The sequence below is a fragment of the Haemaphysalis longicornis genome, unplaced genomic scaffold (genome assembly GCF_048455015.1).
Source record: "Haemaphysalis longicornis isolate Haplotype H1 unplaced genomic scaffold, Haemaphysalis longicornis Haplotype H1 scaffold_3, whole genome shotgun sequence".
Taxonomy (NCBI): Eukaryota; Metazoa; Arthropoda; class Arachnida; order Ixodida; family Ixodidae; genus Haemaphysalis; species Haemaphysalis longicornis.
In genome coordinates this window covers 168,523,993-168,550,954 of record NW_027526335.1, presented here as the reverse complement: position 1 = coordinate 168,550,954, position 26,962 = coordinate 168,523,993, and the positions used below count along the sequence as shown (strand labels likewise).

The 26,962-nt window shown below is 45.7% G+C and overlaps 1 protein-coding gene across 8 annotated transcripts in view; it reads left to right on the top strand.

Annotated features, from left to right (window-relative positions):
• The window catches only part of LOC144175627 (E3 ubiquitin-protein ligase MIB2-like), a 279,842-nt gene that overhangs the window by 164,057 nt on the left and 88,823 nt on the right, over positions 1-26,962 (top strand). For all 8 annotated transcript variants that reach the window (XM_077704683.1, XM_077704681.1, XM_077704679.1 and 5 more), the window contains 4 exons: positions 10,882-10,992; positions 17,351-17,483; positions 17,802-17,827; positions 19,736-19,887. In XM_077704683.1, the coding sequence (XP_077560809.1) occupies positions 10,882-10,992; positions 17,351-17,483; positions 17,802-17,827; positions 19,736-19,887 (422 nt within the window). The remainder of the gene's footprint in view (positions 1-10,881; positions 10,993-17,350; positions 17,484-17,801; positions 17,828-19,735; positions 19,888-26,962) is intronic.

The window sequence follows — 26,962 nt, the reverse complement described above, 5'->3', positions numbered from 1 at the left end:
ACTTATCTCATCTACCAAAAACCTTTACCATGGTCAATGTGACGCGGGTTGACCTTGACGCCCACCCCCGTCGCATGGACCCGTCTTCAGTCTCGGGCAGACGCCGAAGGAGAGACCTCCATCTTCCTATCCCATCACATGACACACATTACATAGACGCCACCTTTACTGGCAACATATCCACTACTCTCGCGGTAGGTCCACGTGAAGAGATCATCTGTCTACATTGTAATGTAACTTCTTCCACAGCTGCCGAAATTCAAGCCATGACCGATTCGATCATGCTGCAAACCTATTCAAATGACCAAATTACCATCCGCACGGATAGCAAAGGAGCACTCGGAGACTTCGCAATCCCCTACCTGCGCACATTAATCACGAAATGACATGCTACATGGAAGCCCACAGTCGCCTGCACGTCTTTCTAGAATGGTTCCCCGGACACCAGGAAATTGCAGGGAATGACAGGGCTCATGGACTTGCTCGTGCGAATCGAAACCCAAACGACCCTTAACCCTCGCCCTAGTAATGCAGCACTACACATGAGCGCGCCGCCCATGGCAAGGCTCGGTGGCAACAGCTAAAGGACCTTCGCAGTTCCCGCCGCAATCTTCCTCCTCCCACTTCTGATCTCACATGCCGCGAAGGCACCTACATGCACCAGGCACAGACTCTCTCCCTGCGTTATGACGTAATTCTTCACTATGTAATGACCCGAGATGGCATGCCCTGTTGTCAGGGGTGTGGTGCGTATCCCGACATTAAGCATACTTACTGGACTTGTCCTCACCCCACTTTCTTAAGCCACACCTTTTACCAACCCACACTCCATACTCATGAGAAAGCTGGGCCGCTCCTGCGCTGTATTTTCACCCCATCCTTTGTCTTCGCCTCGCCCGGCACATTGCCGATGTGCTTGACCCTGAAAAAAGCGGAATACCTGCCTGAACGCATTGCAGGCCCACCAGACCCTCATTTTGGCAGCCCGAAGATGGGCCTCTTTAAATCAAGTTTGATCTCTCTCTCTCTCAAAACCCTCTCTTCAAATAATCGGGTCCCAAAAAGGGCCCGCACCGAAGCAATCTTCAAGCCTTATCATACCTCCTCTTCTCCATTCCCGACTAATTTCCACGCTTTCTAATAATGCAGGCAGCTGATACTGTAACACCGATTCCCAGCAGGTCTGTTTTCTTAGTAGCAAAGGTTATTGAAAGTCTGGTAGGCAAAAACAAAGAAGCGAAAAAACCAACCTCTGGAGTCCTGCTTATCGAAGTGAACAAGGACCAGTTGAACACCGTTCCGAAGAAAACCAAGTTAACTGACTTTGATATCACTGTAACTACCCACCCTACCCTCAACAGCTCCCAAGGTGTCATTTCCGAAGCAGAACTGATAAATGAAACTGACTCGGACCTGCTTGATGGTTTGCGCTAGCAGGGGTAACCGCTGTTCGACGGATCACAGTGAGACGTGACGGAAACGAAATAAAGACAAAGCACATATTAATCTTTCATAGTTGCAATTTGATTGTATCTGTGAACGCTGGCTTTATCCACTGCAAGACCAGAGCGTACATAACCAAACCCACGCCGTTGCTTTAAGTGCCAACGGGATGGGCATGGGAGCAATGGGTGCCGAGGGAAACAAACGTGTGCCGCGTACGCCGGGCACAACCATCTGACTGGAGACTGCAAAAACACGCAATTCAAGTGCAGCAACTGCGATGGACCCAACGAAGATGTTATCGCTCTTGCCATAAATTCAAACATGAAAAAGAGATCATTACCTCAAAGTAACACGAAGCCTGTCATTCCTAGAAGGTCGCAAACGGCATGCATTGCTGTCTTCGGGCAGCTACGCTGAAGAAGCCCGCCCATAGGTTGGGCAGCGTCTGGTTTTCGTTTGTACTCAGGTCAGCGAAGCTGACTGGGTCCCGCCTCCGCCCCCCGAGGCGCTGGCTGTGGCATCCCCAAACGCTGTTGCAAGTCCTACTGCGGTTGCAGGTGTTTCACGAGAACAAAAAATGTGGTTGATCCTTCTTTCATAGGAATCGGTAAAACATTAAAGTGAAATGTGCCTTCACCGGAGCATTTGAATGGTTATTGTGCATCCATATGAACTTGCACATCGCTATTTATATTGCGTGGGTATGGCACTGTTGGGGGCATCAACATTAGACAGTGGATTACACGCGCCGGAGCATTTCGTAAAGGCGATTGAAACCCCAGTCAGTCGCAAACCACGCGAACGAAACCGAACGGGTTGTCAGCCAATCGTTTGGTGAAGTCGCAGTACGCTACAGCGAAATCAGCATCATTTGCGGGTCACCAGCAGTCTTGTGGGTGTTCTTGGCGAACGACATCCTGCTGGAGGATCGCTTAGGCAAAGGTGCGACCACAGTGGTTCTGCTGCGTGGCGTATACGCCAGGCGCTTGCATTGCGAGGAGCTAAGCTTGTGGAACGCGGTGGCGGCACCCCACAAGCTGAGCGGCGGTCCACGTAGGCGCGGACTGGTAAACACAGCAGCTTCCGTTGCTACACGCTGCCCTATCGAGGCGCCAACTGTCGGCACTCATTAGCGTCATGACGCACTACATTGCTTCACCTCTCCAAGACAGCAGCACTATCTGAATGAACAAGTTAGTGGGAAGGACATAAGGCGCGTTCGTACAGCTATCCGCCCATGACTTAATGGCTCAGTCGGTAGAGCGTTTCACACCTCAGGTTGTGGCCATAGGGATCGTGGGCTCGAAAGATAGCGCCGCAGCGCCAGTGCAACGTTCTCTCGTGATGCCGCTTCCGTGATGGATATGACGTCAGTTAGGTTTGTGTACCCAAGGATAAAACACTTTCGTGTTAAAAAACATTGTAACTGGAGTGTCTTTCGCCACTCCACACACTCCGGCCGCCGAAATACCGGTGGCGAGGGATGTGGAAGCGGGAGGCCCCTCTTCCGCAGCAATGTCCAACATATCAAAGAAGGTGGTGGCGGGATCTCCTACCATCCCATCAAACACGTTGCGGTGTAGGCGTCGTAAGACCTCCATCTCGTCAACGGCCCAAAACTCCGTGACGAGAAGGATGTTACGTCGCCTCGGCCTTCACCGTCAAAATAGCAAAAGAGCATTGCGGCATCTTGGCCGTGGAAAAAAACCCCAGGCTTCCCGAGCAACGGGCCCTGATTCAGGCGCAGTGACGTACGTAGCGCCACAAAGAAAAGCCCATATACAGCCCGGTTATCTTCCTAGTCTTTTATAGTGGGCCAAGGTATAATGCAATGGAACTGTAGGGGCCTAATGACAAACCTTGATGACATCTATGAAATCTTCCAACACCAGCCAAATATGTGCCTACAAGAAACACACCTGAAACCCACACAAACTAACTTTCTCACTGAATACACAGTATTCAGGAAAGACAGACAGCTGCACTTACTCCTGTGGTGGTGTAGCGATTGTCGTGCAAAATTCGGTCCCCTGTCAATTCCTTCAGTTACTTGCTGCTCTCGAAGCAGTAGCTGTCCGAGCAATAAGTCAAAGAAAAAGAAGGTGCGCCTAAAGTCTGGATGAAATCGGAAGATGACTTACACCAACTGAAATGAGCACAAAAACATTCTCTAATTTTCAACAATGGCATCGTTACAGTGAGGAATACATCCAAAAAGAAAATCTTCTGTATTACCTGGAGATAACCCATGTAAATATCCGTAGCATTAAAAAACACTAGAATGAAATGCTAATGCACCTTACGGAGATAAATACTGAAGTTGATGTGCTAATTTTGACCGAGATTGGTGTGAACCACGATATGTGTAATACCTACAGTCTTCCAGGTTATACTTCTTTTTCCGTGTGCCGTGAGAATAGAAGAGTCGGTGGGGTCCTTGTTTTTGTAAAAAATAATTGGAAATCGGAGCAAATTGTACTCTCATTTCAGACGGCAGAAAGTATAGCACTGGGCATTTCCTGCAACCACAATACATTTGTTCTTTGGGCAATTTACCACCCGCCGAATGGCATTGTTCACGATTTTTTGACGGAGTTTGAATTCTTGTTGAAGAAGTTTGATTACGCAAGCAACCTTATTATTGCTGGAGATTTAAACATAGATACTCTTAACCTTTCCAAACCCGGTGTCAACGATTATTTAGATATTGTCTCACAGTTTTGCTTAGAAAGCACAATAGATGCAATAACCCGAGAAGAGCGTTTAAAGGATAATCTTGCATAGACCACATTCTTAGCCGCACAAAGAACTTTACTTTGCTGCCAGCTATTATATCTAAAAAACTAGCCGATAATTTTTATGTTACACTAAGTTACTTGGAGAACGCGTTAGTGTAAATAACAAGAATCCAGTAAAATACATAGAAATCGTCACAATAAAGCATTCGATCAGAAGGTGTGCCAGTTAAACTGGAATGATCTGGTGTCAACTGATCACTTAGAAATATACGACCTGATAGTTCAAAAACTACAGACATTTTATGAAACTTCAAAAAAAAAGTGAAAGTTAAACAAAAAAACCGGAAAAGGAGTGGATCGACGATGACATCCTAGCACTGTGCCAACTTAAAGAAGAAGCCTGGAAAAAGTTAAAACAGCAGCCAGGGGACAGGGCGCAAACGAGAAATTTCGCGTGCTCAGAAATAAAGTTACAGCAAAGCTCCGACTAGCCAAGAGACGTTATTACTCTGACGAGTTAAATAAGGCCGAGGGAAAGATGAAAAAAACATGGCTGCGGTTAAACGAGCTTATGGGCATGAACACTAATCGGAAAGCGGACTCGGCAATTCCCAAAGGCTTCGGAGATTCCTGCCAGACTACCTCATTGTGTGACACATTTAATTCGTTGTTTATTGGTAGCGCGGTACTTTTACATGAAAATATAAGGGTCCCTGAATCAAAAATTACCAATGTGCCCAGCATTGTTGAGTCAGCCTTTCTCCCAGACATGACCCTGGGGGACCTCCACAGTATTGTGGATACAATTTCAATTACGAAACCAGCGGGATACGATAAGATCCGACCCCGAGATATAAAAGTTCACATAGACAGATTAGGCTTGGTGATTTTGTCGATACTTAATGGCATATTAACGACCGGTGGTATTCCAGAAAAAATGGAGATTTCCGTAGTACGTCCTATACACAAGAACGGTGCTAAAGACGATCCTGAGAACTACAGGCCAGTAGTCATCTTGTCTGTTATGTCCCATATTCTTGAAAAGTATATTTCGACAGTCATGATACATTTTTTCTGCAAACATTCCCTTTTATCTGAAACGCAATATAGTTTTCGACAGGGCAAGAGCACAACATTACTTTTAGAAGACTTTAATGATTCTATCACTGAAGCGTTAGATAGTAATAAAATAGTGTTAGCTCTGTTTCTGGATATGTCGAAGGCTTTTGGTACTGTTGATAATGAAATATTGTTACAGAAATTAGCACACATGGGATTCAGAGAAAATATAGCCAATTATTCAAGAACTTCTTTACGGGAAGGTACCAATGTGTTCGAATAGGAAATGCCATGAGCGGAAAATTACTAATTAAAAATGGGGTTCCTCAGGGCTCTACAATTGGCCCTTTACTTTTTATATTTATACGAACCACATTAACAATTTATCTTTTTCGTCCAGGTTGTATCAGTATGCTGATGATACAGCATTAGTTTTTGAACATTCGTTGTACGAACATGCCGTTGAAGCTCTTCAAAAGGATATAAGCAAAGTATTTCATTGGATGCTTGAGAACAACATACACGTTGACAAAGCCAAAACAAAACTTATTTGCATTAGAAGCCCCTATACGCAAATTCAATTGAACAGAAAGGTATTTCTACACTTAGAAAACTGTAATGATCAGTCAGTGTAAAATATCTAGGTTTGTGCATAGACGAGTTTTTTAACTGGGATGAACACATAAATCACGTTTGTAAAAAATTGAGGAAAATATTTGCCTACATGTATAAATTGCGAGACGGCACTAATATAGAAACACGATATCGTGTTTACCAGTCACTTGCGGAAAGCACTCTTTGCTACGGCATAACTCTGTACGGAAGCTGCCCAATAACTAAACAGGTAAAGATAAATAAGCTTGTTCGCCGAATCGTCAGAAACATTGTATATGCTACAAGCCTGCATGAAAAGGAAACAACAGACATAGTGAATGAAATGGGTATATAAATCTTGGTCAGTTGTTTCGTTATACCGTCTTTATTGCGCGCTACACTCTCGTGGAATTCAAAATGCCTGTAGCTGTGTCTTGTTTGTTTGGTTGCAGTTATGACGTAATGTTTTCTGATCTTAGTGCAGCATACATTGATATGCGTCAATTGTGTCGTACGCCACTGTATATTTGTGATATTGGTATTGTGTAATCTTTTTCGTCATTACTGTTCTTGTTGCTGATTTTGTTTCACTAGCAGTGTTGGATATATTTTCATGCTTTTTTCCCCTTGTTTTCTTTTATTTCAATTTTTTGCGTTATCGCACGGTCGCTGCGCCTCTGATCTGCCTGCCCACTCACAAGCACTGCGTGCTTAAGTGTGGCAGTAAATATATCATGTATATAAAACATTGAATAAAGCTTATATTATTATTATTATTAATATTATTATTATTTTATTAGGCAACTAACTTCACGGTCTGCGTGTCTGCCTGTCTGTCTGTCTCTCTCTCTTTCTCTGTCTCTCTCTCTTCGCAAGAAGCAAAATTGTTCAGCTCGGCCTAGACATTACATAATAAACATTTTCAAACACTGACACTGACACCTCCCCGCTCAAACTGATCAATGTCACGCCTCCAAAACCTTTCACGCTCACATTTTAAGCCATAGAAGCGCAGAGAGCCTTCGTCTTTTCTGGGCAACAGCGATTCAAAGAGCCTGGTTGCTAGTCTTTCTCTGCCCGATCCTGAAGCAAAGGTCGGTAAAGGAGCCAGTGCGTTTGAAAACGCTCTTTGGGAGTGGAAGTATCGCTATCGCGCCTTACGTCTTAGGATGCAAACCTAGATGTCTGCAACCTTTTCTCAGTTTAGATGCTTCCTACAGTCTTACCTCACATATAAAGTTGCGTTGAAAACAAGTATCTATGAGATGTCAGTGTTACGCTATAGACAACACAACAGCACAATGCGTGCTCAAAGACATTTTACAGCAGCAAGGTAGTCGTCACATTAAAACTTTACGCCTATTTTGCGCTCAACTAAATTTTCTGACTGGTCGAGAGGGAGAACGATGCATGATTTCTAAATGCCAAGGACCCCAAAGATATCGTGGTAGGTTCCACCGTGTAATTCACCTTAACGGGCCTGCTAATTCGTTGAATTCACACTAATCAACACACCAATTCCACAAATTCACATCAGTTCACCCACTAATCGCGCTAATCCACGCCAGTCTACCCGCTATTACTCATTATCTACTTTAATCAATGCGCCCCTTAATTTTGCGGCTGAGCAGATTCAAGATGATATGCAAAGTGCTGTCGCATCTACTTTAAAAGTGGAGATGAGAAGTCCCCAAAGTTTTTTCGATTATCATGTCCTCTTAGAGCAGTAAAGAAGGGCACCTTGGCAGTACACAAGTGCCAGTAACGTCATCATCATCATCACCAGCCTATCTACGCCCACTACATGGCAAAGGCCTCTCCCATTAATCTCCAATTATCCCGGTCCTGGGCTAACTGCGACCAATTTATCCCCTCAACCTTCTTGATCTCATCTGCCCATCTAACTTTCTGCCGCCCCCTGCCCCGCTTGCCTTCTCTAGGTATCCACTCTGTTACCCTTAATGACTAACAGCCAGTGGCGTAGAGGACTGCAATTGTTTGTGTCTCGCTGTTGTTTTTTATATAATTGCCTATTCACACTAGTACAAATGAAAGATATGGATTTTTGTTGGATGGTGTCCCCGAAGGTCTTCACGGGGGCACGGATGCATTCGAATTAACAGCCCATTTAACCCTTTACACAATGGGACACAGATGAGACGAAGCATGAGTGATGGTAACGTGATGTATTTAGAACACGGTGAAATCTACGTGCAGGCGTTCATGGTGGAGCCAGAGAGGCTGCGTGAATATTGCGTGTGTGCCTATGCCAGAGACATAGCCGCTATTCCCCGTTTGGCTATGTGCAAGAAATGTGGCACGGTGTAAAAACGAACCACTGAAGGCGGCGGTGAAGACGCGCGCGTTCTCGTAGTTTTATCGCCATATTAGCCACACGTTCGGTACCCGCCCTTGCTTTACGTTGCCAACTAGGCATATTGCATAATGAAGCTCTCTTCCTCTGTGGAGCCAACTTGCGTCTCCATTTGGCCGGACCCAACAATATTGAACACCATGCACATAGGAACCATGAAAAATAAGCCACCGGAATATACTTTCTAACCCATTTTCAATGCCAAAAAAAAATTGGGGAAGAGGGTAGTATCTGACGCAAATTGATAGTATATACTCCCAACTTTACATTAAATTAAGGCTAATAATAGGATATGCTGATGGGTTGTGGGGCTACAGACTATGCAAAATATTTGGTGGTGCTGTCGGGAGAATGGTAAAAATAACTTGAGATGCAATGTAGGGCATCATAATTATAACCTAGAAATTACCGTTTCGAAGCCCTGCAACCGGTTCGTAACGGTTCCTTCGATTCATTCCGGATAAGTTCAGCTCCAAAATGGAGGAAAAGTAGGGGTTCTGTTCCGTTGTGGTTCCGGGCTAAAATATGGGTTCGATTCCGGATTGCGGCTCGGTTTTCGTTCGACACCCTGGTTTAAACGCGTTTATACGCAAAACAGCACGATTGAAACATGACAACAGGGTTTACACAACCAACAAAATACCCACACACCTGCTTTAAAGTCTCCTTCCACCTTGCCCTGTACTGCATATTCCTTCCATTTCGCGACAAGTACACTGAACAAAAATAGAATTATTTGTGCGGCGAAATTTTGTGGCATTATAATTTCAGTGCAATACAGCACCCAATGAAAAACACAGTTAATTATCTTCACACACCCTATAGGGGTTCTTACAGCTTTACAGTTCGCTATACTAGCTAAAAACGCGGTCTTCGATCATCCTAATAAAGACCTCGTGTCTTCTGCTGACTTGAAACTAAAATTTATTTGGAGGCTTGTGGACTCCACAAAATTTGTAATGAAATCACTAACCCCAATACTGCTATGGCAGCCCTCCGTTGCAACGTAGGTGTGCCGCAGGCCCTTACATTGATCTAAATGTACTCAAACGAAGGAGACTGTGGAGATGCTGACAGCAAACTTGACACTCAAATGCTGCACCAACTCCGCGTTATAAAACTACACATACAGCGATACCAAACAGAAAAGTAAAACCAAATATTGGGGGTGTCTATTTACAAAGTTGCACTGTCCCACATAATCAAATACACCCACTTTCTCAACGGCACACCATTACCAAATGCGACAAGTGCAGGATTACGTTTTTTCCACATTTCAGATCACTGTACAGGTTTGAATAACGAAAGACTACAGCTCCTTCGAGAACTTCACAACCATCAAATTTTATAGCAAATCTGTTACTCTCGTTGGTCGAAGCATTTCGTGTCGTAAACCAGAAAATCCAGGTGGAATCCAGCAGTTCTCGCCCAATTTGCCGAGCGTATGTGTAAGGCTACGTAGAACTTTGCCGCCAGAGAAGGCCCGCGAAACCGTTCTTGCAATCAAGAACGGCAGAGAGTTCAGAATTTGTTAAAAAAACCACAAAGGAAGCATCTAAACGGCACGATACCTAGGGCACGTTTGAACAATGCGACATCTATTTGTGTTTCTGGTAAACACTAGGTTAGCAGCAGCGCGCGAAAAGAAGGTTTGACGTCATTCAAAGGCGAACGCATAGGTTCAGGTTCTGCCGCCAGTAAAGCCCAACGAAAGTGAAAAGCCCGTCCAGACAGCGAGGAACATTTCATACCCTCCCATAGCAGCCTGTGTAGTGGTTTACAAACGCTTAGCTGGACATACCCTTTCGCAGGGTGGGATGGCGGCCATCTCTTTACACACCCGATTGTTTTAGGTCGTCATTGTTTTCGTCGCCGCGTCTTTTTCTTGGCATTCACCACGCAGACGTTTAATGTATTCTCCTCCAAAATATAACCTGCGACCATGTCTGAAGTGTGGGCGGCACTCGGGGCTCCCCTGTCCCAGCCAGACCCTCGTTGGCCATGTTCGAGCAAGAAACATGTAACAAGGTGTCCAGTGTTCGGCAGAATTTAGCACTCATTTTTAATCTTCGTTATAATTGGCCTCACCATTTACGTTAGGAACACCTCACATTCGCATATACAAAACTATAATATCGCCATCCTTGTTGCATACCTATTTTACAAGAAACAGACTGAAATATCACACAGTGCTGTTCTTCAGTCATTTGGAAAAAATACATCCTTGCTCCAAAAACACAGCACACTACTACTACAACGACGACTACTACTACTACTACTAATACAACTAATACTGCTAATACTACTACTATTCCACTGCTACTACTGTTTTATATCACTTTTCTCCCGCACACAGACCGCTCCTCACGCCAAATCATCTGTTGTAATTAGATGGCTTTCTTTAGCAATACCCGTTTGTTCAATCTGTCCTTAAACTGTGTTCCTTTAAATACCCATCTTTAATCCGAGTTTGTATCAGCGACCTTCAGCGAGCACAGTATTTTTAATGGGAACACCTGCTGCCCCCACGCAATTTTCATTAGGTTTCAGGCATAGATTCTTGAATTATCTTACGACGTATTATTGCTGCTGTATTGGTGGAAAAACAGAAAATAATACGATTCTGTAAATTTGCAAGCATGATTTATTAAGGCCTTTGACTATTTTCAGAAAACGGTGTCCCAAAACGACTACGTTCAAGTCATCACCAATTGTAGCGAAATGCGTCGGCTCCAGAATGTTGGAATTGGATACGATCTCTCCGTGGAGAGGAGGATGAGGGTGAGTATACAATAAAGACCTTCCAAATAATACTCTCCAAATGTCAACAGTATAACCTCTCATAATTAATTCCAAGTGGGCAAGCCAGAAACTAAACGAGTCAGTGTAAAAAAGGGGGTACGTTCATGTTTTACCTAATCAATGCAAAATAAAAGCTAGAGTCGAGCTGCGTAGCTTGTACCCCATTTTCTCGGTACGGTTCAGGCACAAGTTAGGCGCAGGCCCGAGCTCTGGCCTGCACTTGGCCAGAGCTCGGCAACGTGCACCCGTGTTTATCATTCTCTTTGCATTCTGGCGCGCATTGGTGGTCGCGGTTGTGGTTTGCGACGGGAAAAGGAAAGGAAATTCACTGGGGATATTTTCAGCTCGCCAGGGAGCTCACCTGCATACAACCCAGTGCAGGGGAAGGGAAGTAGAGGGGGAGTGATAGGATAAAGTAGAAAGAGAGAGAGAGAAAGGTATAAAGATAGCTGTGAGTCCTAGAAAGCTGTCAGTCCGGGCACATCAGTCAGTCACTGCACTCCGGACTACAGCCGCTGCGTAAGGCTGGTCGTCTCCAGGAAATGGATCAGATAAGCGAAGACTTCCCGTTGGGTTGCCGCAGGCCCCTTCGGGAACAGGAGGTCCTCTATGCCGGCGCTGGAAAGGCTTCTGGGGGTGGTGGTGGTTTAACTGTTTATTGATTGGAGAGGTTGGAAGCGAATGTGCTCCTGGCTACTCCATTTCACCAATACAGGGTCATACATCCGGCTATAGAAGTCCACTGTGCACAACAATTTCGTGAGTACTAATAGGTGACTATAAAATGTCCTCCTGGGTTGGTGCTCACTGCTTCACGGTAAAAAGCTAATACGTCACCTAATAGATTGTCATTATTCGTTTAGAGGTCAAAAACACATTAAGGGCACGAATAACCTTATTTTGAAGCGTCACATCAGGCCATGGTCCTAGTAAGGATGATAAACACAACTGTACCCGTTTCTGGCCTGAACATCTGATAGGAGCTGTAGTGCTGGCTTAGACTCTGAAAAGACAACCCACCTAGCACTTTGCTGCCTTGGGGCAATAAACTTGACACCCTCTACAATTGCACAGAGTTCAGCAGTTGTCGTGGATGTTCTGTGTAACAATCGGAACATCTGCTCACACCTAACGCAGGCACTCCGAACGCGCAATCGGAGCTAATTGTATTGCAAGATCTATCCGTTTACACATGTATCTTGTCCTCGGGCGGGTTATACATAAGCATCAGCACTAATGGGACCAACGCCGGGAAAGGAACATTGTCTTCTTGTATATGCCTGGTATTCCAGCAGTGATGTTAGGCTGTCGAAGAAGCGAGGGAGGACTAGGATCAGGCCACCGCGTGAATCCAGGAAGGAGTGCCTGGTTGTCTTGCAGCATGGCAGAGATCCTCGCACCAGTTCGCTTCAATATTGCATCTGCTAGTGAGTGAAAAGCATGTTGCGTGAATATTCTGAACAGGTGCCGAATTACTTCTCTCAGCCGCAGGACCACAATAGGAAACTCTTGTGCTTCTGCCAGCACAACGGGGCTGTTGCGACCGACTGGGCTGACCCCAGCCGAGCTCCTACGCCTCCGACATGTTTGGTAGTGTGGTGTAAATCGAGGGGCCAGCCGCTGTTGCAGCCGTGAAGAAGTCCAGAAGCCCTAAGCTAACGTAACTGTTTACTTCATAGCGAGAGGTGAGCCGAAGCCAAAGAACAATGCCCCGACGGGTGAGGTTACAGTGCAGGACTCCAGCAGAGTGACAGCATGGATTCACTGCTCAAACAGGAATGGATCTACAGCTCTTGGGCGGCTCTATTTATATCCAAAAGCGGCAACGGTCAATACAGCGTTCCCTGTAAATTGCGCACACGCCACGAACGTCACAGACACACACAACGCTCTTTCCAGAGTTCGTGAGCAGTCGGTAGCATCGGCGCACATTGAGTCCGAGAGAGGGGAGAGAGGACGACTCCGCTGCGATCGCGGGGCCTCTGTGTCCTTGAAGCACGTTGGGACGTGCCTCGCCGGGCCGGCAACCGTCGAAGTTTGAAACGTGCCGAAAGCGAAGCGTCTGACCCGGGCTTTGTTGAGACGGGAAAACATGAGTCACCGACATGGTGGGACTTGTTTGAAAGGCGCACGTAGTGGTTTTGCCGCACAGCCGAGAAGTGATGAGACGAAGCCCAGCGACGGGCTCAGTCGTAACAGGGCTTGACGTGGCTTTGGGAACCCCCCAGCACACTCGAAGACTTCTCGCTAATAGTAGGTGAGTGTCTTCTCACCAGAAGGTGATAAACCCTTGAGAACTGGCAATAAGTATTCGATAGCGGATCTCACAAGAGCCCCGTGAAGTCTCAGTAGAACATCCGTGGTTGTTCCCCAACGGGCTCCCACCAGGTGTCGCAAAACGCGGATGTTTGTCACCTTCGTCTCCAGAACGTGAAGATGGTTTGACCAGGAAAGCCTCCAGTCTACTGTTATGCCGAGGAAACCATGGTTCGTCACTAGCGGCAGGGGTCTTCCCTCCAGGCATATATTGAATCCCCTGAGTTGTTTGACAGTAAAAGGAAGTACTGCTGATTTTCCGGCTGACAAGTTCATTCCTCGTTCTGTGAGAAACATGGGAACGTCATTAATTCCACTTTGCAATTTCGCTTGAATGACTTCCAATTACGGTCCGGATGTCTAAAGGCATATGTCTTCAGCGGAAAAGGAATAGTGAATGCCATGTTGGAGGCTTCTTGGTAACGCCGCCATTATTACATTGAAAAGAGTGGGACTTAAAGTAGCCATGAAGAGAAAATACAACTTCGTTTAATTTGAAAGAGCTAGGATTCAGTATCTCACTCAGCTCCATTAGGGTCACAAAAGATATTTTTTTAACGAAAAAAAAGCAAGAAGTATTTAAAAACTTTCAAATTTTGCGCCACAGTGGCGTGTTATGAGCAAGAATGACGTCATACGGGTGAACAATAAAAGATAATTTTAAGTGCGTTAACTGCACGTTAGCATTCAAGTGATGCGGTAAAATGGAACTATAGGCCCCACAACAGACGTCCAGTCATGTGTCGTCGGGACAGCTCAGTTAGGCGGCCGCCAATCACACAAACAAGTTTCCGTGACGTCATAGAACAGTTGCGGAAAAATGGCTAGTGGGTCGCCACGGCTTCACACGTTTTCTTTATTATCTCCGTTATTTGTTCGAAGATTGCGATGATATTGGTAGCATTGTTATCGGGACTAAGCAGTCTTTCTAATAAACCCAACTTGTATTTTGTCTTCATGGCTCCTTTAAAACGCTGCCTTGAGGAACCCCTTGGGTGACAACATATTCCGATGTTTTCACATTCTCTGTTGTGACAACAATTCGCCTGCCCTCTAGAAAGTCGGATATAAAGCGGAGCGTCCCCGACGTAGTACTAATAGCGCCAATCCTTCTAAAACGTCGACGTGGCTAGACGTATCACAGGCACGCATTACGTCCAGGAATATGGCTACCGTAATGTTGCCTTTGGGCCTTTCGTGTTTCACAAATGTCGCCAAATTTATTTATGCTGTCCATGGTAACTCGACCCATGCGGAAGCCCGATATTTTTCCTGGTAGCACATGTTGACTTTCGAACCAATAATGAATCGTTCATTCATCATTTTTTCCATGATTTTGGGTATACAATTTGTGATGCTGACAGGTCAGAATGAGTCTAATGGCAAGGGCTTTTCCCGGGTTTCAATAGAGCCACCACTTTTGCAAGTTTGCACGACATTGGCACCGGTCCACTTCTCCAAAATTTGTTGTAGATTTCAAGCAATAGGGTCGTATATATTGGACCAAGATTGCAAAATGCTGAATATGGTACTCTGTCACGTCCTGGTGCAGTTCGGTGACGAATGCTTGTCAAAGCAGCTGACAACTCGTTCAATGTAAAATCTGCATCCACCTCAGGGGAAGCTGAACTCATGGCTTCTTGTATAAGGGTACAGCATCCCAAATTTTTCATATAGCGGGAGCGATGACCGATCGGCATGTCAGCGCCTTATCATGGTGTTCAGCCGCAAAAAAGGCGAGAGTACGCGCACGTGCATAGGGCTATCGGCTGTATGAGTGTCGCCAGCTACGCTGTTTCCTTGAGAGTGGTACACCTTCTACCACTGCATCTGAATACCTTTGTTCACGAGAAACCATGGCTATTTGACCCGTATGTGCATTACATATGTGCATTTGATTTTTAGTTCGGATCACTTTCTCCGCCCAGCTTGAGGAATGTCACGGAAAAGATAAATAAAAGTAGAACATGACCGCTTTCATGGCCGAAACGGCCTTAGGCCGGAACGTAATATAATGTGATGAATAATAAATCTGATAACATAAATCTTGTGCCGACGGTGCTTAGCTACTTTTGGCGGTAGCGAAACGACCTTGCAAGGTAAGAAAAGCAGGGGGTGCGTTGCCCTGACGAGAACAGCGGAGCAGACGACGCTCCAACAACAGATAGCTTTATGCGCATGCGCATCCTCTCGCCTGTTTTGTCGGTGAACACCGTAATAAGGCGCTGACATGCCGATCGGTCGTCGCTCCCGCTATATTATTAAAAATTTGGGAGGCTGTACCTGCGGAGGCAATCGAGTCTTTGTACGGGTCCATGCTGGCAGCAGGACTAGCCCGTGTTATTACTGCAGAATATTCTTCCGCATTCGAGATTTCCTCCACGTTACGATATGCCGCTGAAGAGCTACAAGGGCGCAATTGGGCAACTGGTGAATGAAAAGCGCGCACAACATTCCAGACTTTCGTCACTGAGGTGGACGGTGACAGCGACTGACAAAATTCATTCCACCTTTTAGAAGACACCTTTTGAAGTTGCTTTTGCATCGTCGCGAAAATACGTTAGCTTCGTTGTAATGCTCAATCAGTCCAGATCTACGATATTTACGTGCTGGTGGTGGTGGTGCCAGAAGATATGGCTCATAACCACTCAGGGGGATTGGCCAGGAAAGGGGCGGCCGCCGAGAGAAATTAGATAGTGAATAAAGAAACACATTTAAGGAAAAAAATAAAAAGGTGTTTAGGGGGAAAAATAAACAGTAAATAAGTGGCTAAACTTCAGACGTAGCACCTGGAAGTGTTGAAACCGAAATAAAATCAGAACTTTAAAAAAATTAAAGGTAAGAAAACATAAAAAAATGTGTAGAAAAATAAAACAAGAAAGGAAGTTGGTGAAGGAGAGGCAGTGGGCGGGAAGGCACTGATAGCAGTGATCATACACGATAGGATCTTTTTGAGGGACACCCGGTGTTGCCTGGGGCTAGCACGGGAGACGGCGAGATTCCGAGATGAATAAGTGTACGGCGGAGCAAAGATCATCATGGCTAAAACAAAGCGCCTTTGCCCCGAACGATAAGATTAGAGGAACAGACAGTGGGAGGGCCAATTGGTTAAACCTGTTTTCCATGTATCTTTTCGTATGGAGGAGTACCGTCGGCAGGAGAGGAAAAATGTTCAGCTGTCTCTAATTCGTTACAAAATGCGCCAGATTGGTGAAGGAACAGATTGCAGCGGTACAAATAATAATTTATGCCCCATTGTGGAGTCTTATCTTCAGCTTCATCACTTAAGAATATACGCAAAAGCTGGTGTCGAAACAATTGCGTGATCTGCGTATGCGCGTATCCTTGAGTACACCCCACTGCTGATAATCTTAAGCAACCTAGATAACGAGTGGAGGACAAATATGTTTGCATTTAGAAGCGTGATGGTACCGGCTAGACGGTAATTTTAGTGTCAACTGCATAAAAACACAACAGACAGGGGAAAAAGAACAAACAGGCATCATAGAATATTGAGGTTTTAGTATCCAGATGGCAGGGAAGGTCATGGAGAGCAGGTTAGGGCAATGAACTGCCAAGCATATACAAAATTGGATTACGTGCGCACAGAGGAACGAAGTTGCTCAGAAAGACAAGCCATCTCCTGAAGTTCTGATTACCATTAAGAATTATAATTCTCTCAATTAAGCAAAACCCAAGGAATGACACGTCGTAACAAAATAGGTGTAGAACTGCCTCATATTCAGACAGAGCTGAACGGACACATTGTGTGCATTTGGTGTCAATGTCTGAAAAGAAGTGGATGTAAAACAAAATGAAATGTTCGGAAACATATATGATTGGTTGAATTATTTATTCTTGATCGCGATAATGTTGAAGCTAATATTTCTCATTTGCATTTATTGGTTCGTGACCGTGTAGTTCACTATTAGGCACTTGCAGAAGAATTAACGTAGCACGGACAACTTTCGATATTCAAGCTGTACCCCATATTCTTTTTTCTTGCTTCCTTACCTTACAGTATAGCGGGAAACGGGGACTTGTTTTATCCATCGCTAGCAACGACTGGGTGCAAATACAAGTTGAAGGAGAACAGCCGGTGCTCAACCCAGGGTGCTTCATTCCAGTGCACAAAACTCCACGCCGTGCATTCGGTTAAGTCAAACGTTCATCCCTTTGCGTGTCATCTTCTTTGCGTTCGAATACTTTTTATTAGAATTCAAGTATGCTGAAGTTATTTTTCACAATAAAGTTTCCCTAACTTGTGTCTGAAAGCATGTCTTTAAGCTTTGAAGGAATGTTTTAGAGTAGAGTATTCTAGTTACGAACATCACTGGTGTGTTTCCTGCTTTTGACGGCAATGTACAACACTTGGCCGAATACTACTGTGGTATCTATTTATTGTAGCGCTGTTTATGACTCGCCTTTTATTCTTCTTTTTGCACGGTTTCTCTTCATTGAAAATATTCTAGGTCGCAGCATCAGCACAGGCAGCAAGGTAGGTCAATAATTTACTGCCAGACACAAAGTTCGAAACATAAGGATGCCAAACAAAGAGTTCACGCAGCCTGTTTTGCTGCGCAGCACAACCCTTTGTTCATCATCATTATCATCATAATCATAATTTTAGTTCAGTTTGAACTCACAAACGGGAGGTGAAGAGCAAAAAGTAGCGACTGTGCACTGCTTGACGGTGCCTCTTCACCCTTACAAGTCAGCAGTGGGTACAAGGTAAACACAGGTGAACATGACCGTACAGCGCATTACGGGTGTGTAGATTCCTGAACGAAAATCTTGCGGATGGCAGATATAGACAGAGCAACTAGTTTATCATGGAGTGTAGTATGCAAAAACTTCAGAACAATATAATTCATCACAGAAAATCCGTAATTAGTTCGGCACTTCGGTAGCACAAAATTGTAAAGTTTTCTAACATCATATGAGGACTGGCGGCAGGTAAGCGATACAACTGAAGAAAGAAATTCGGCATTCCTTGCGGTTAATTCTATGTACAAACAACCAAAGCTGTTGTCTAATAGTCTGTTTACCGCTACAACATTGTACTGCAAATGCACATGCCTAGTGTGAAATCATACCAGGGACCGGGCATGTTTAGATAACCAGAGACCGGGATTTACTATGCACTAAATGCTTTACAAATATCCCAGAAGTGCTATTTACCGTTTATAGCATAAAGCTTCTTATGTTTTGGAAAAATTCACCGACATTGGAATTTCACTGTTAGAGCCTAAACATAGCATGATCTTAGGCACAAATTTAAAATTTCTATGCAGATGATATCGTGTAACTTAAAGACGTTCCGCAAAGTGTCCATTCTAGCGCCTATTTTCATCATTTTACAAGTACTACTAACAAACCCGAACATGACATATTGCTCTAACTGCCTACTTTGACAGCAGAAATGTGCACTAAAACTGAAGGTTAAGGCCCCAGCAGACCATATGTCAGCACATGTCTGCTGTACTATACGTGAAAAAAAAGTGGCAACTATTTTCGCAAAATAATTGGTTATAGCAGACCTTGCGTTTTGCATTTGTGTCAGGAAGTAGCTCCTGGATTTCCGACGTTGGCGACTATGAAAATACCGCTGTACAAGTCTAACTGCAAGGCTGACCTTTGACTGATATTACACTTGCTCGTGCAGCAAGTGTTGGAGACACTTGCGGCGTGTACGTGTATGGTGCGGATAAATATCGCTGCCTATTACAATTTTGCGATATTTTAAAATGAAACTTGGGGCTTGGTTTTTTTAATTTAAAGGAGCCATGAAGACAAAATACAAGTTGGGTTTATTAGAAAGACTGCTTAGTCCCGATAACAATGATACCAATATAATCGCAATCATCGAACAAATAACGGAGATATTAAAGAAAATGTGTGAAGCAGTCGCGACCCCCTAGCCAATTTCCCGCAACTTTTCTATGACGTCACGGAACCTTGTTTGTGCGATTGGCGGCCGCCTAACTGACCTGTCGCGACGACACATGGCTGGACGTCTGTAATGGGGCCTCTAGTTCCATTTGACCGCATCACTTGAACGCTAACATGCAGTTAACGTACTGAAAATTATGTTTGATTGTTGGCCCGTGTGACGTCATTCTTGCTCATAACACGTCACTGTGGCGCAAAATTTGAAAGTTTTTAAATACTTTTTGCTTTTTTTTCGTTAAAAACATCTTTTGGGGCTGTAATGGAGCTGAGTGAGATACTGAATCCTAGTTCTTTCAAATTAAGCGAAGTTGTATTTTCTCTTCATGGCTCCTTTAAGGAAGTCTGGTCAGCTTGAAGTTTATGTCGAAGCGTCAAGATCAAGTATTGTGAGGCATAGTTTTGTTTCATTGCATCCTTGTACGGTGGAATTAGTTCAGTAGCCTTTTTCCTACAGGGACTAGGCTATGGACTGTCCAAGATGACGGCGCTACATGCTGCCTGCCTTTCGGGGGAGGAGGATGTCGTGAGTGCGCTTGTAATGGCTGAAGCAGACCTGGAAGAGCCCGATGAAAATGGTGACCGGGCAGTACACTATGCTGCTGGATGGTAAGGTCTTTTGATGCAGTAGCCTTACTGTGGTTCGTTCCCGTGATCCAACCGACCATTTACTGTGCTCAAAGTTGAAGTGTTAGCTAAAAACAAACTTTAAATAGGAGCAATATCTACGCGCAAGAATGCGATCTACCAGAAACATCTTACCTTCTGCATGCATAGTATGAATGGGAGTAATATTAACAGAGCCCTAAAGCACTTGTCACTTCAAAAATTTGAAAAATTGTGAGTTACAATTTGCTGTTGCTCGCCCTCCTTTGTTCTCACTTTTTCGTGAACATATGTGATTTGCTCAGTGACGTTACCCCGAACTTCTTATACGCTATAATTTTTATGAGGTTTTGATTTCCCCACAACACTTTCGATCGGCATCTGTGCCATTTAAGCTTCATCTTCTGCGCCAGCCACTTCATCGCAAGGCGCCCTAACTTGATCATTTGATGAGGCGTGTTGTGACCAGCATGTGTAATGGCGCGCCTGCTTTGCTGCCGTCTTTACATCATTTATTTATTTATTTATTTGAAATGCTCCGCAACAGTGCAATGGCCTTCTCGGATGATGCATAGAGTACAGACATATAAGGCATACAAAAGACAGAATATGAAAAGGGAAGTAACAGTACAATTATATGGGTATATATACACAAAGAAGGAGAGTTATCAAAGAGAGAGAGACATTTTCTGAGCAACAAGAGCACGGAGATTGTGTGTACACTAAACGGCTAAACAAGCACAATCGTGATGATTCCCATCGCTCTGACACACAACAACAGAGGGAGAAGTGCATGTGCGACCGCGCTATAGAACATGTGCATTCAAGATGGAAAATTTTTCAAAGAGCGTTTAAAAAGAACCATGTCGTTGCAAAAAATGTCAATGGCAGATACAAAAAGACAGTTAAAGGCATGTTGGCATCGGTTAGCTGGTACCAAGCTCAGAATTTTATCAACATGAAAGCAGCCATGCGGCCGCAGTGGCCTGCTTGGCACTCGCAGGAGAACCGAGCTCACAAGGCAAGGGCAGTCAAACTCAGAATGAATGCACTTAAAAAGTAAAATCAGGTCACGCCTGGAACGCCTGATACATAGGCATCAAGGTTCAGGGGCTTGAGAACCTCAGCGTGCAGATAGTTGCTCACTGGTGAGTATCGATAAAATACGGTTCTGGTGAAGCGCTTCTGAATCCTTTCTAATCGAAGAGACGACGAAGGACTTAAACAATTCCAGATTGCGCTTGCAAAGTCTAGCTTCGGCAAAATTAGGGCGCGGTAAAGGGATGCGAAGCATGATGGGTTCGTGAATTCACTGGTGGCTCGGGAAATCATGCCAAGTGTTCGGAGACAGGAGTTCGTCAGATGGTTCACGTGCGAGTTGAAGGGTAGTTTTGCGTCCATTAATACACCCAAATCGTGCGCTACAGTGGCGCTTTTTATGGCAAAACCAAGCAAAGAGTACGGGAAAGTGAGCGGGGCAGTTTTACGAGTGTAAGATATCACAATTGTTTTGGCGAGATTAAGCTTTAAGTAGTTGCTGTCGCACCATGCCGAAACTGCATTGATGTCATGTTGCAGCAGGACGCGATCATCCTGTGAGGAGACCGCGCGATACAGCTTCATATCATCGGCATACTGAGAGAGCGAACAGTGTCTAATGACAGAGTGGATGTCATTAGCAAAAATGTTGAAGAGGAGAGGGCCAAGTGTAGACCCTTGAGGTACCCCTGATATCATGGCGAAAGCCCGGGAGGTGACGCCTTCATAACAGACGCAATTGGACCTGCCTTTTAAGTAACTACCGAACCACTGCCAGAACTCACTGGATAAGCCGTATGCGGACAATTTGCGAAGCAGTAGCTCGTGATTAACAGCATCGAATGCCTTGCTGCAATCGAAATATACGGTATCTATCTGTTGACGAGAGAGAACTGGGGGGCCGATGTCGTTTAGGAAACATGCGAGATTTGATTCTACTGACCTACCGGGTATATAGCCGTGTTGGTTGGGATGAATTAATGAACGCATTGCTGCTAGAAGATAACCATGACAGTGGCTCTGCCAGACTTGTGCACAGGGAAGATAGTGCCTAATTTCCAGTCTGACGGAAAATGTTGCTCTAGAAGTGACATGCGTATGACGTGGCAGAGCAGAGGTGCAAAGACGACGCAACAACCTTTCACAATGAAGCATGGAATGCTGTCGCAGCCCACCGACTTTTTTGAGGAGAGTTTGCGGATAGCGCGCACGACATCACTCTCAGTAATGTTCGGGATTTGCAATAGTGGCCCAAGAGACTGGAAGTGCAGTTCGTTGCCGCTGTCAGACGACGTCGAGTAGGTAGAAGAAAAATGACGTGCAAGGAGTTCGCATACGCCTTCAGGGTCAGACACAAACTTGTCGCCTTCCTGAATGGTTATGCTATCGCGTGCATGACGTGTACGGAACTTAATATACCACCAGAACTCATGAGGAGAGTGGGTTAGAGTAGTTTCGGTGTAGTCACTAAAGTTCTTTTTGTCCAGGGCAAGTAACTTCTTCGCTAAGGACCGCCATTCCTTGAAGTTTTCCAGAGAAGACGGGTCATTGTGAGCCTTAAACAAGCGGTGGAAATGACGTTTTTTTCGAAGCGCATCACGAAGCTCGTGACTGAACCAGAAGGGAAACTTACTGAAGCGATTTCGCTGCTTTGGGATGTGTTAGTCCATAGCGTTTCGCACAATTTTGGTTAGCTCACGGACGGCTGCATCAACACAGGGCGCGTTGTACACAGAGGACCAATCAGCATTGTCAAGAGATTGGTAAAGAGACGTGTAATCGCCTCGAGCAAAGTCGTGCCTTGGAATGGTCCCACTCCTGTCGCGTGCCACGGATACGTGAGCTGTAACTGCAAAAGGAGGGTGCCACGCATCAACGGCAACAACAGGATCCGGGAAATTTTCAACAACGACTGAGGTGAAGTTCGTAAATACAGTGTCTAGAACATTTCCAGCAGGGTTTTGATGCAAAACAGCTGGCTGGATGTCATTGAAAGGAAAGAAATAAAACAAATGAACTACTTTCGAATTCCTGCCGACATTTTCTGCAGGGTCCGACCAAGAACCGGGGGCATTATAGTCGCCAAAGAGAAGAATATTATATTTTTCTGGTTCTAGCTTTTCAGATAAAGGCTGTAGAGCTGATGCGAACAAAGAATTTTCTACAGCCGGTTGTTAATAGTACACGCCAAGGAGAACATTTTTTGCACCTTTCACTTTCACCTCAACATAGATGCATTCACTGTACAGCTCAAGGTCTGGCCGTCTAAACGCGCAGAAACATTTTTTCAGAGCAATGAGGACTCCTCCGCCATATTTTTGCCCTGTTGTTGCATAATCTCGGTCATTACGAAAAACTGTGTATTCAGCAGTAAAGTAGTCGGCAGAACCAATGTGTTGCGGTAACCAGGTCTCAGTGATGCAGTACGCATCGTAATTACTCAAGGCAACGTTGTCGTAAAAGGGCTTAGATTTTGTGCGTAGCCCGCGAACATTTTGGTAGTACACTGTGAAACTCATTCGGAGTGACTGTTATTAATGCGGGGTTCACGGTCCTCGCGGAGCAACCCTCTAAAAGGGCGGAACAAGCATCCGAGGGGCCAGACAGTAGCGTCGTTCACAACCGCGAAGGATTCGGCACTGACGCTAACGTGAAAGGAGGCGTAGGCGGTATACTTGCGTTTCAGCTGCGTGCACTCGGCGCTGTTGTCGGCAACGCTAACGAGCTTCGTAACGTCAGCCGCAGAGGTGTCGGGGTGCAAGCGGGACAAAAACAAAGCTTTTTTGAGGGGTCGCCGGGGAACACTCAGGATGTCCGAGGTATTGTTCGCTCCGACGGCAATATCACGAGCACGTCGGCGTGTATCGCCTTGGTGCTCTTGACTCGAGGAGGTCCAATTCGTAGTGGCCGGAAGCAGAGAGGCAGGGGGCGAGGCGCTTTCATAAGCGCTGTTGTCCCGGCGTTGATGCGCGGGGGTGGGCTGGCCGGCGGGGTGAAGGGCGTGGGTTGAAGAAGCTGGTACGGCGGTGTTTTGCTTGGCGGGTGGATCGGGGGGATAATGTGGCTTTCGCTTTCCGAGCTCCAAGCGCAGCGCACGTACGTCGTCTTTGAGAGAGGTGAGTGCAGCAGCCTGCATGTTGGGTTTCTTTACCGTCTCCTTGTGCAGGCGGGCGTTCTCCTGGCGCAGTGCGTTCACGTCGTCTGTGAGGAGAGAAATCCCCTGCAGCGCGTTCAACAGGAGCTCGCGTAAACCGCAAAGGCGGCTCTCAAGGTCGCCCGGTTGGGGAGCGCGCGATTCCTCGTCGCGGGGGGGCCGGGGCGCGTATTCCTAAACCATATCCCGTAAGGGCCCAGACCGACCACACCACCTAAGCAGGAGCGCAGCCAATGAGTCTAAAAAAATTGCAATTTTTTAACCTCCTTGGATGCAGCACCGTGACGTCTCTACCTATATGTGCGCGACTTCATGCGAGGTGGATTTTTTCTTTTTTCCCCCTCCCCTCGTTTCGGCTGCTTGGCAGGCGGCCGACGGTTTCGCTCCGTGGTCGGGGCTGGCCTGCTGCGCTGGGGAAGGTGACGCACATGTGGCAGCAACTAACCTTTTGTACCTGAGCCCCTGATGTCCCCGCGCTCTTCCTGGGCACCTGCAAGTTGACGCTGACCTCCGATCTTGTTCCTAGATAAGCGCTCGACTCGGTGCTCGAAGTGCGCGCGCGCGGATGGACGCTTTCACGCTCACGTGGCAATTATACACGTTCCGTAAAGCAAACACCCTTATTGAAAGCTCATCCTACCGCACACAGAAGGGTATACAATTGAGTTGGGTGCTCTTTCACTATATACCCACCTCAAAACACGATTCGGTGCTGCAGGTAAGGATTACAGGAAAGGCAGCCAATTACCCATGACTACATTTACAAACTGTCCTACTCTTGCGAAATATTACAGCTGCATGAGCTGCTACATTGTGGTACTTTCATAAGCACTATTAAATTGAATTTCGTTAACATTAACTTTATTGCCTTATTCTTTATCAGGAACAGTGCCACTAAGGAAAACATTGACATTTTGTTAACAGCAATGGAAGGTGTGAATCGTTCTTGCAAGGGTGATACGTTGATAAGAAAGACACCAGCTCAAACGTACACGTTTTACACTCGGTCATAAATTCTGCATAATTTGCACTGCTGGTCATAACAATTTAGGGAAACAATATCGGAAATATATACCAACCAAGTGCTAAGTAATAGTTGGATTGTACACTACTGATTGTACAGCTACTGAACCATCGCCCGCTCGCAAAGCAGCCGAAACGAGGGGAGGGGGAAAAAAGAAAAAAATCCACCTCGCATGAAGTCGCGCACATATAGGTAGAGACGTCACGGTGCTGTTTCCAAGGAGGTGAAAAAACTGCAATTTTTTTAACCTCATTGGCTGCGCCCCTGCTTAGGGGGTGTGGTTGGCCTGGGCCTCTACGCGATATGGTTTGGGAATACGCAGCCGAGATGCATCGGCTGCGTATTCCGAGATGCATCGCGGACGACGCCGGCGAAGGGGCTTCCTCCGCCGCCTGCTGCAGCGACGGCGCATCGCCGCACTCGTGTCAAGGCGGGAGGAGCTGTGTATTGTTGCTGAGAAGGATGGCGTGCTTGTGAATTCATCGGGCAACGATGCGACAGGCTCATAACCGGCGGTAACAACGGCCAGAGATTGTAAATGAGGACGCAAACTTCGTGTACTTCAAAGACGGCTGCATGCATTGCCAGACAGTTGGGGATTGACATTCTTTCCGTTCGATCGAATTATCATGAACTGTCACCGCAGTGCCTAGACGATGAAGACCTACTTGTGTTGTAACGGAAGGGCGGAACAAAACAGGCACTCGCATTATGGCTCAAACGAAGATGAGAAGCAGCTTGTATGTAGCTGTTTAGTGGAAGCGGTGGCGGTACGTTGTTCCGCATGTGTGACGGATTTAATTGTGCGTGCATGTAATCATTGGCCTTCAATAAATACCACTTTCTTATAGCGCTGTGTCTCATTACAGTGCTGTATTGCTACTTGTGAACGTTTTTATGAGTTGATTTCTTAGATTAAGAGATGGCGCCTGGGTAGAACCGCCCCGTTTGTCCTTGATCAACGCTCCGTGCCGGTACGCACCGTCGTGGGGCGCTGTGCACCGCGCCGGTTTTGGGGGAACACCGGTGCGTGTTTATCGAGGACGCTATAAGACTTTGTGGCTGTCTTGGGACGGAGCTGACGCGAGGTGCGCGCGTCCCTCTTGGCCCCCTAGCGGCCCTCCACTGATAAAAACACGTTTGTTGCTGTCATTGCATTTCAGCGCCATCCAGTGATATGTCCTTGCGGCAGTCATCCTTCACTTTGTAGCGATGGCTTTATAGTCCGGAGTTATGGAAGCAGAGATAAATCAGGAGTCATAACTGAAGAACCAGTTTTTTGGAGCCCTCTGCTTCCAAGCATTATTATTTAGGTTAGACGAACGAAAACTTTTAAGAGGTAAGTTCTGTGCCCCAATGCCACAGCTATTTCCTCGTAATATTTGTTATTCAATGAATTACGGCGCGAAAAGTTTTCCAAATTTATAGCGAACTCCGCTTTTCGCAAAATGCCCATCCTATGTTGTTGATTTGTAGCGTACTAAGAAGCTCCGTTTTTTTTAAACGACGCCGTCAAACACCGTGAATAATATTTCAGAGCACTCCTAACGTAACATGAAATTATGTGGCACGAGTAACACTGCCGGCGTCTTTGGAGTAACACCACCGTTGTATTCCGTAGCGCAGTCCGATACATACACAGCGCAAAAGAACTGAGGTATACATTCGCCCACTCATTTTTACCTGCTTTGAACTATTATTACGACCCTCTTTAATACGAGTAGACAGTGTTTCATCTGTCTAGACATCCCTAAGCACCGGAAATTAAATCCCACGCTTACAACCTAATATAAAAATTGTCAAGCAGTATTTACATTATTATTTCAAAATGATACGGTCCATGTACAAATACAAATCAATAT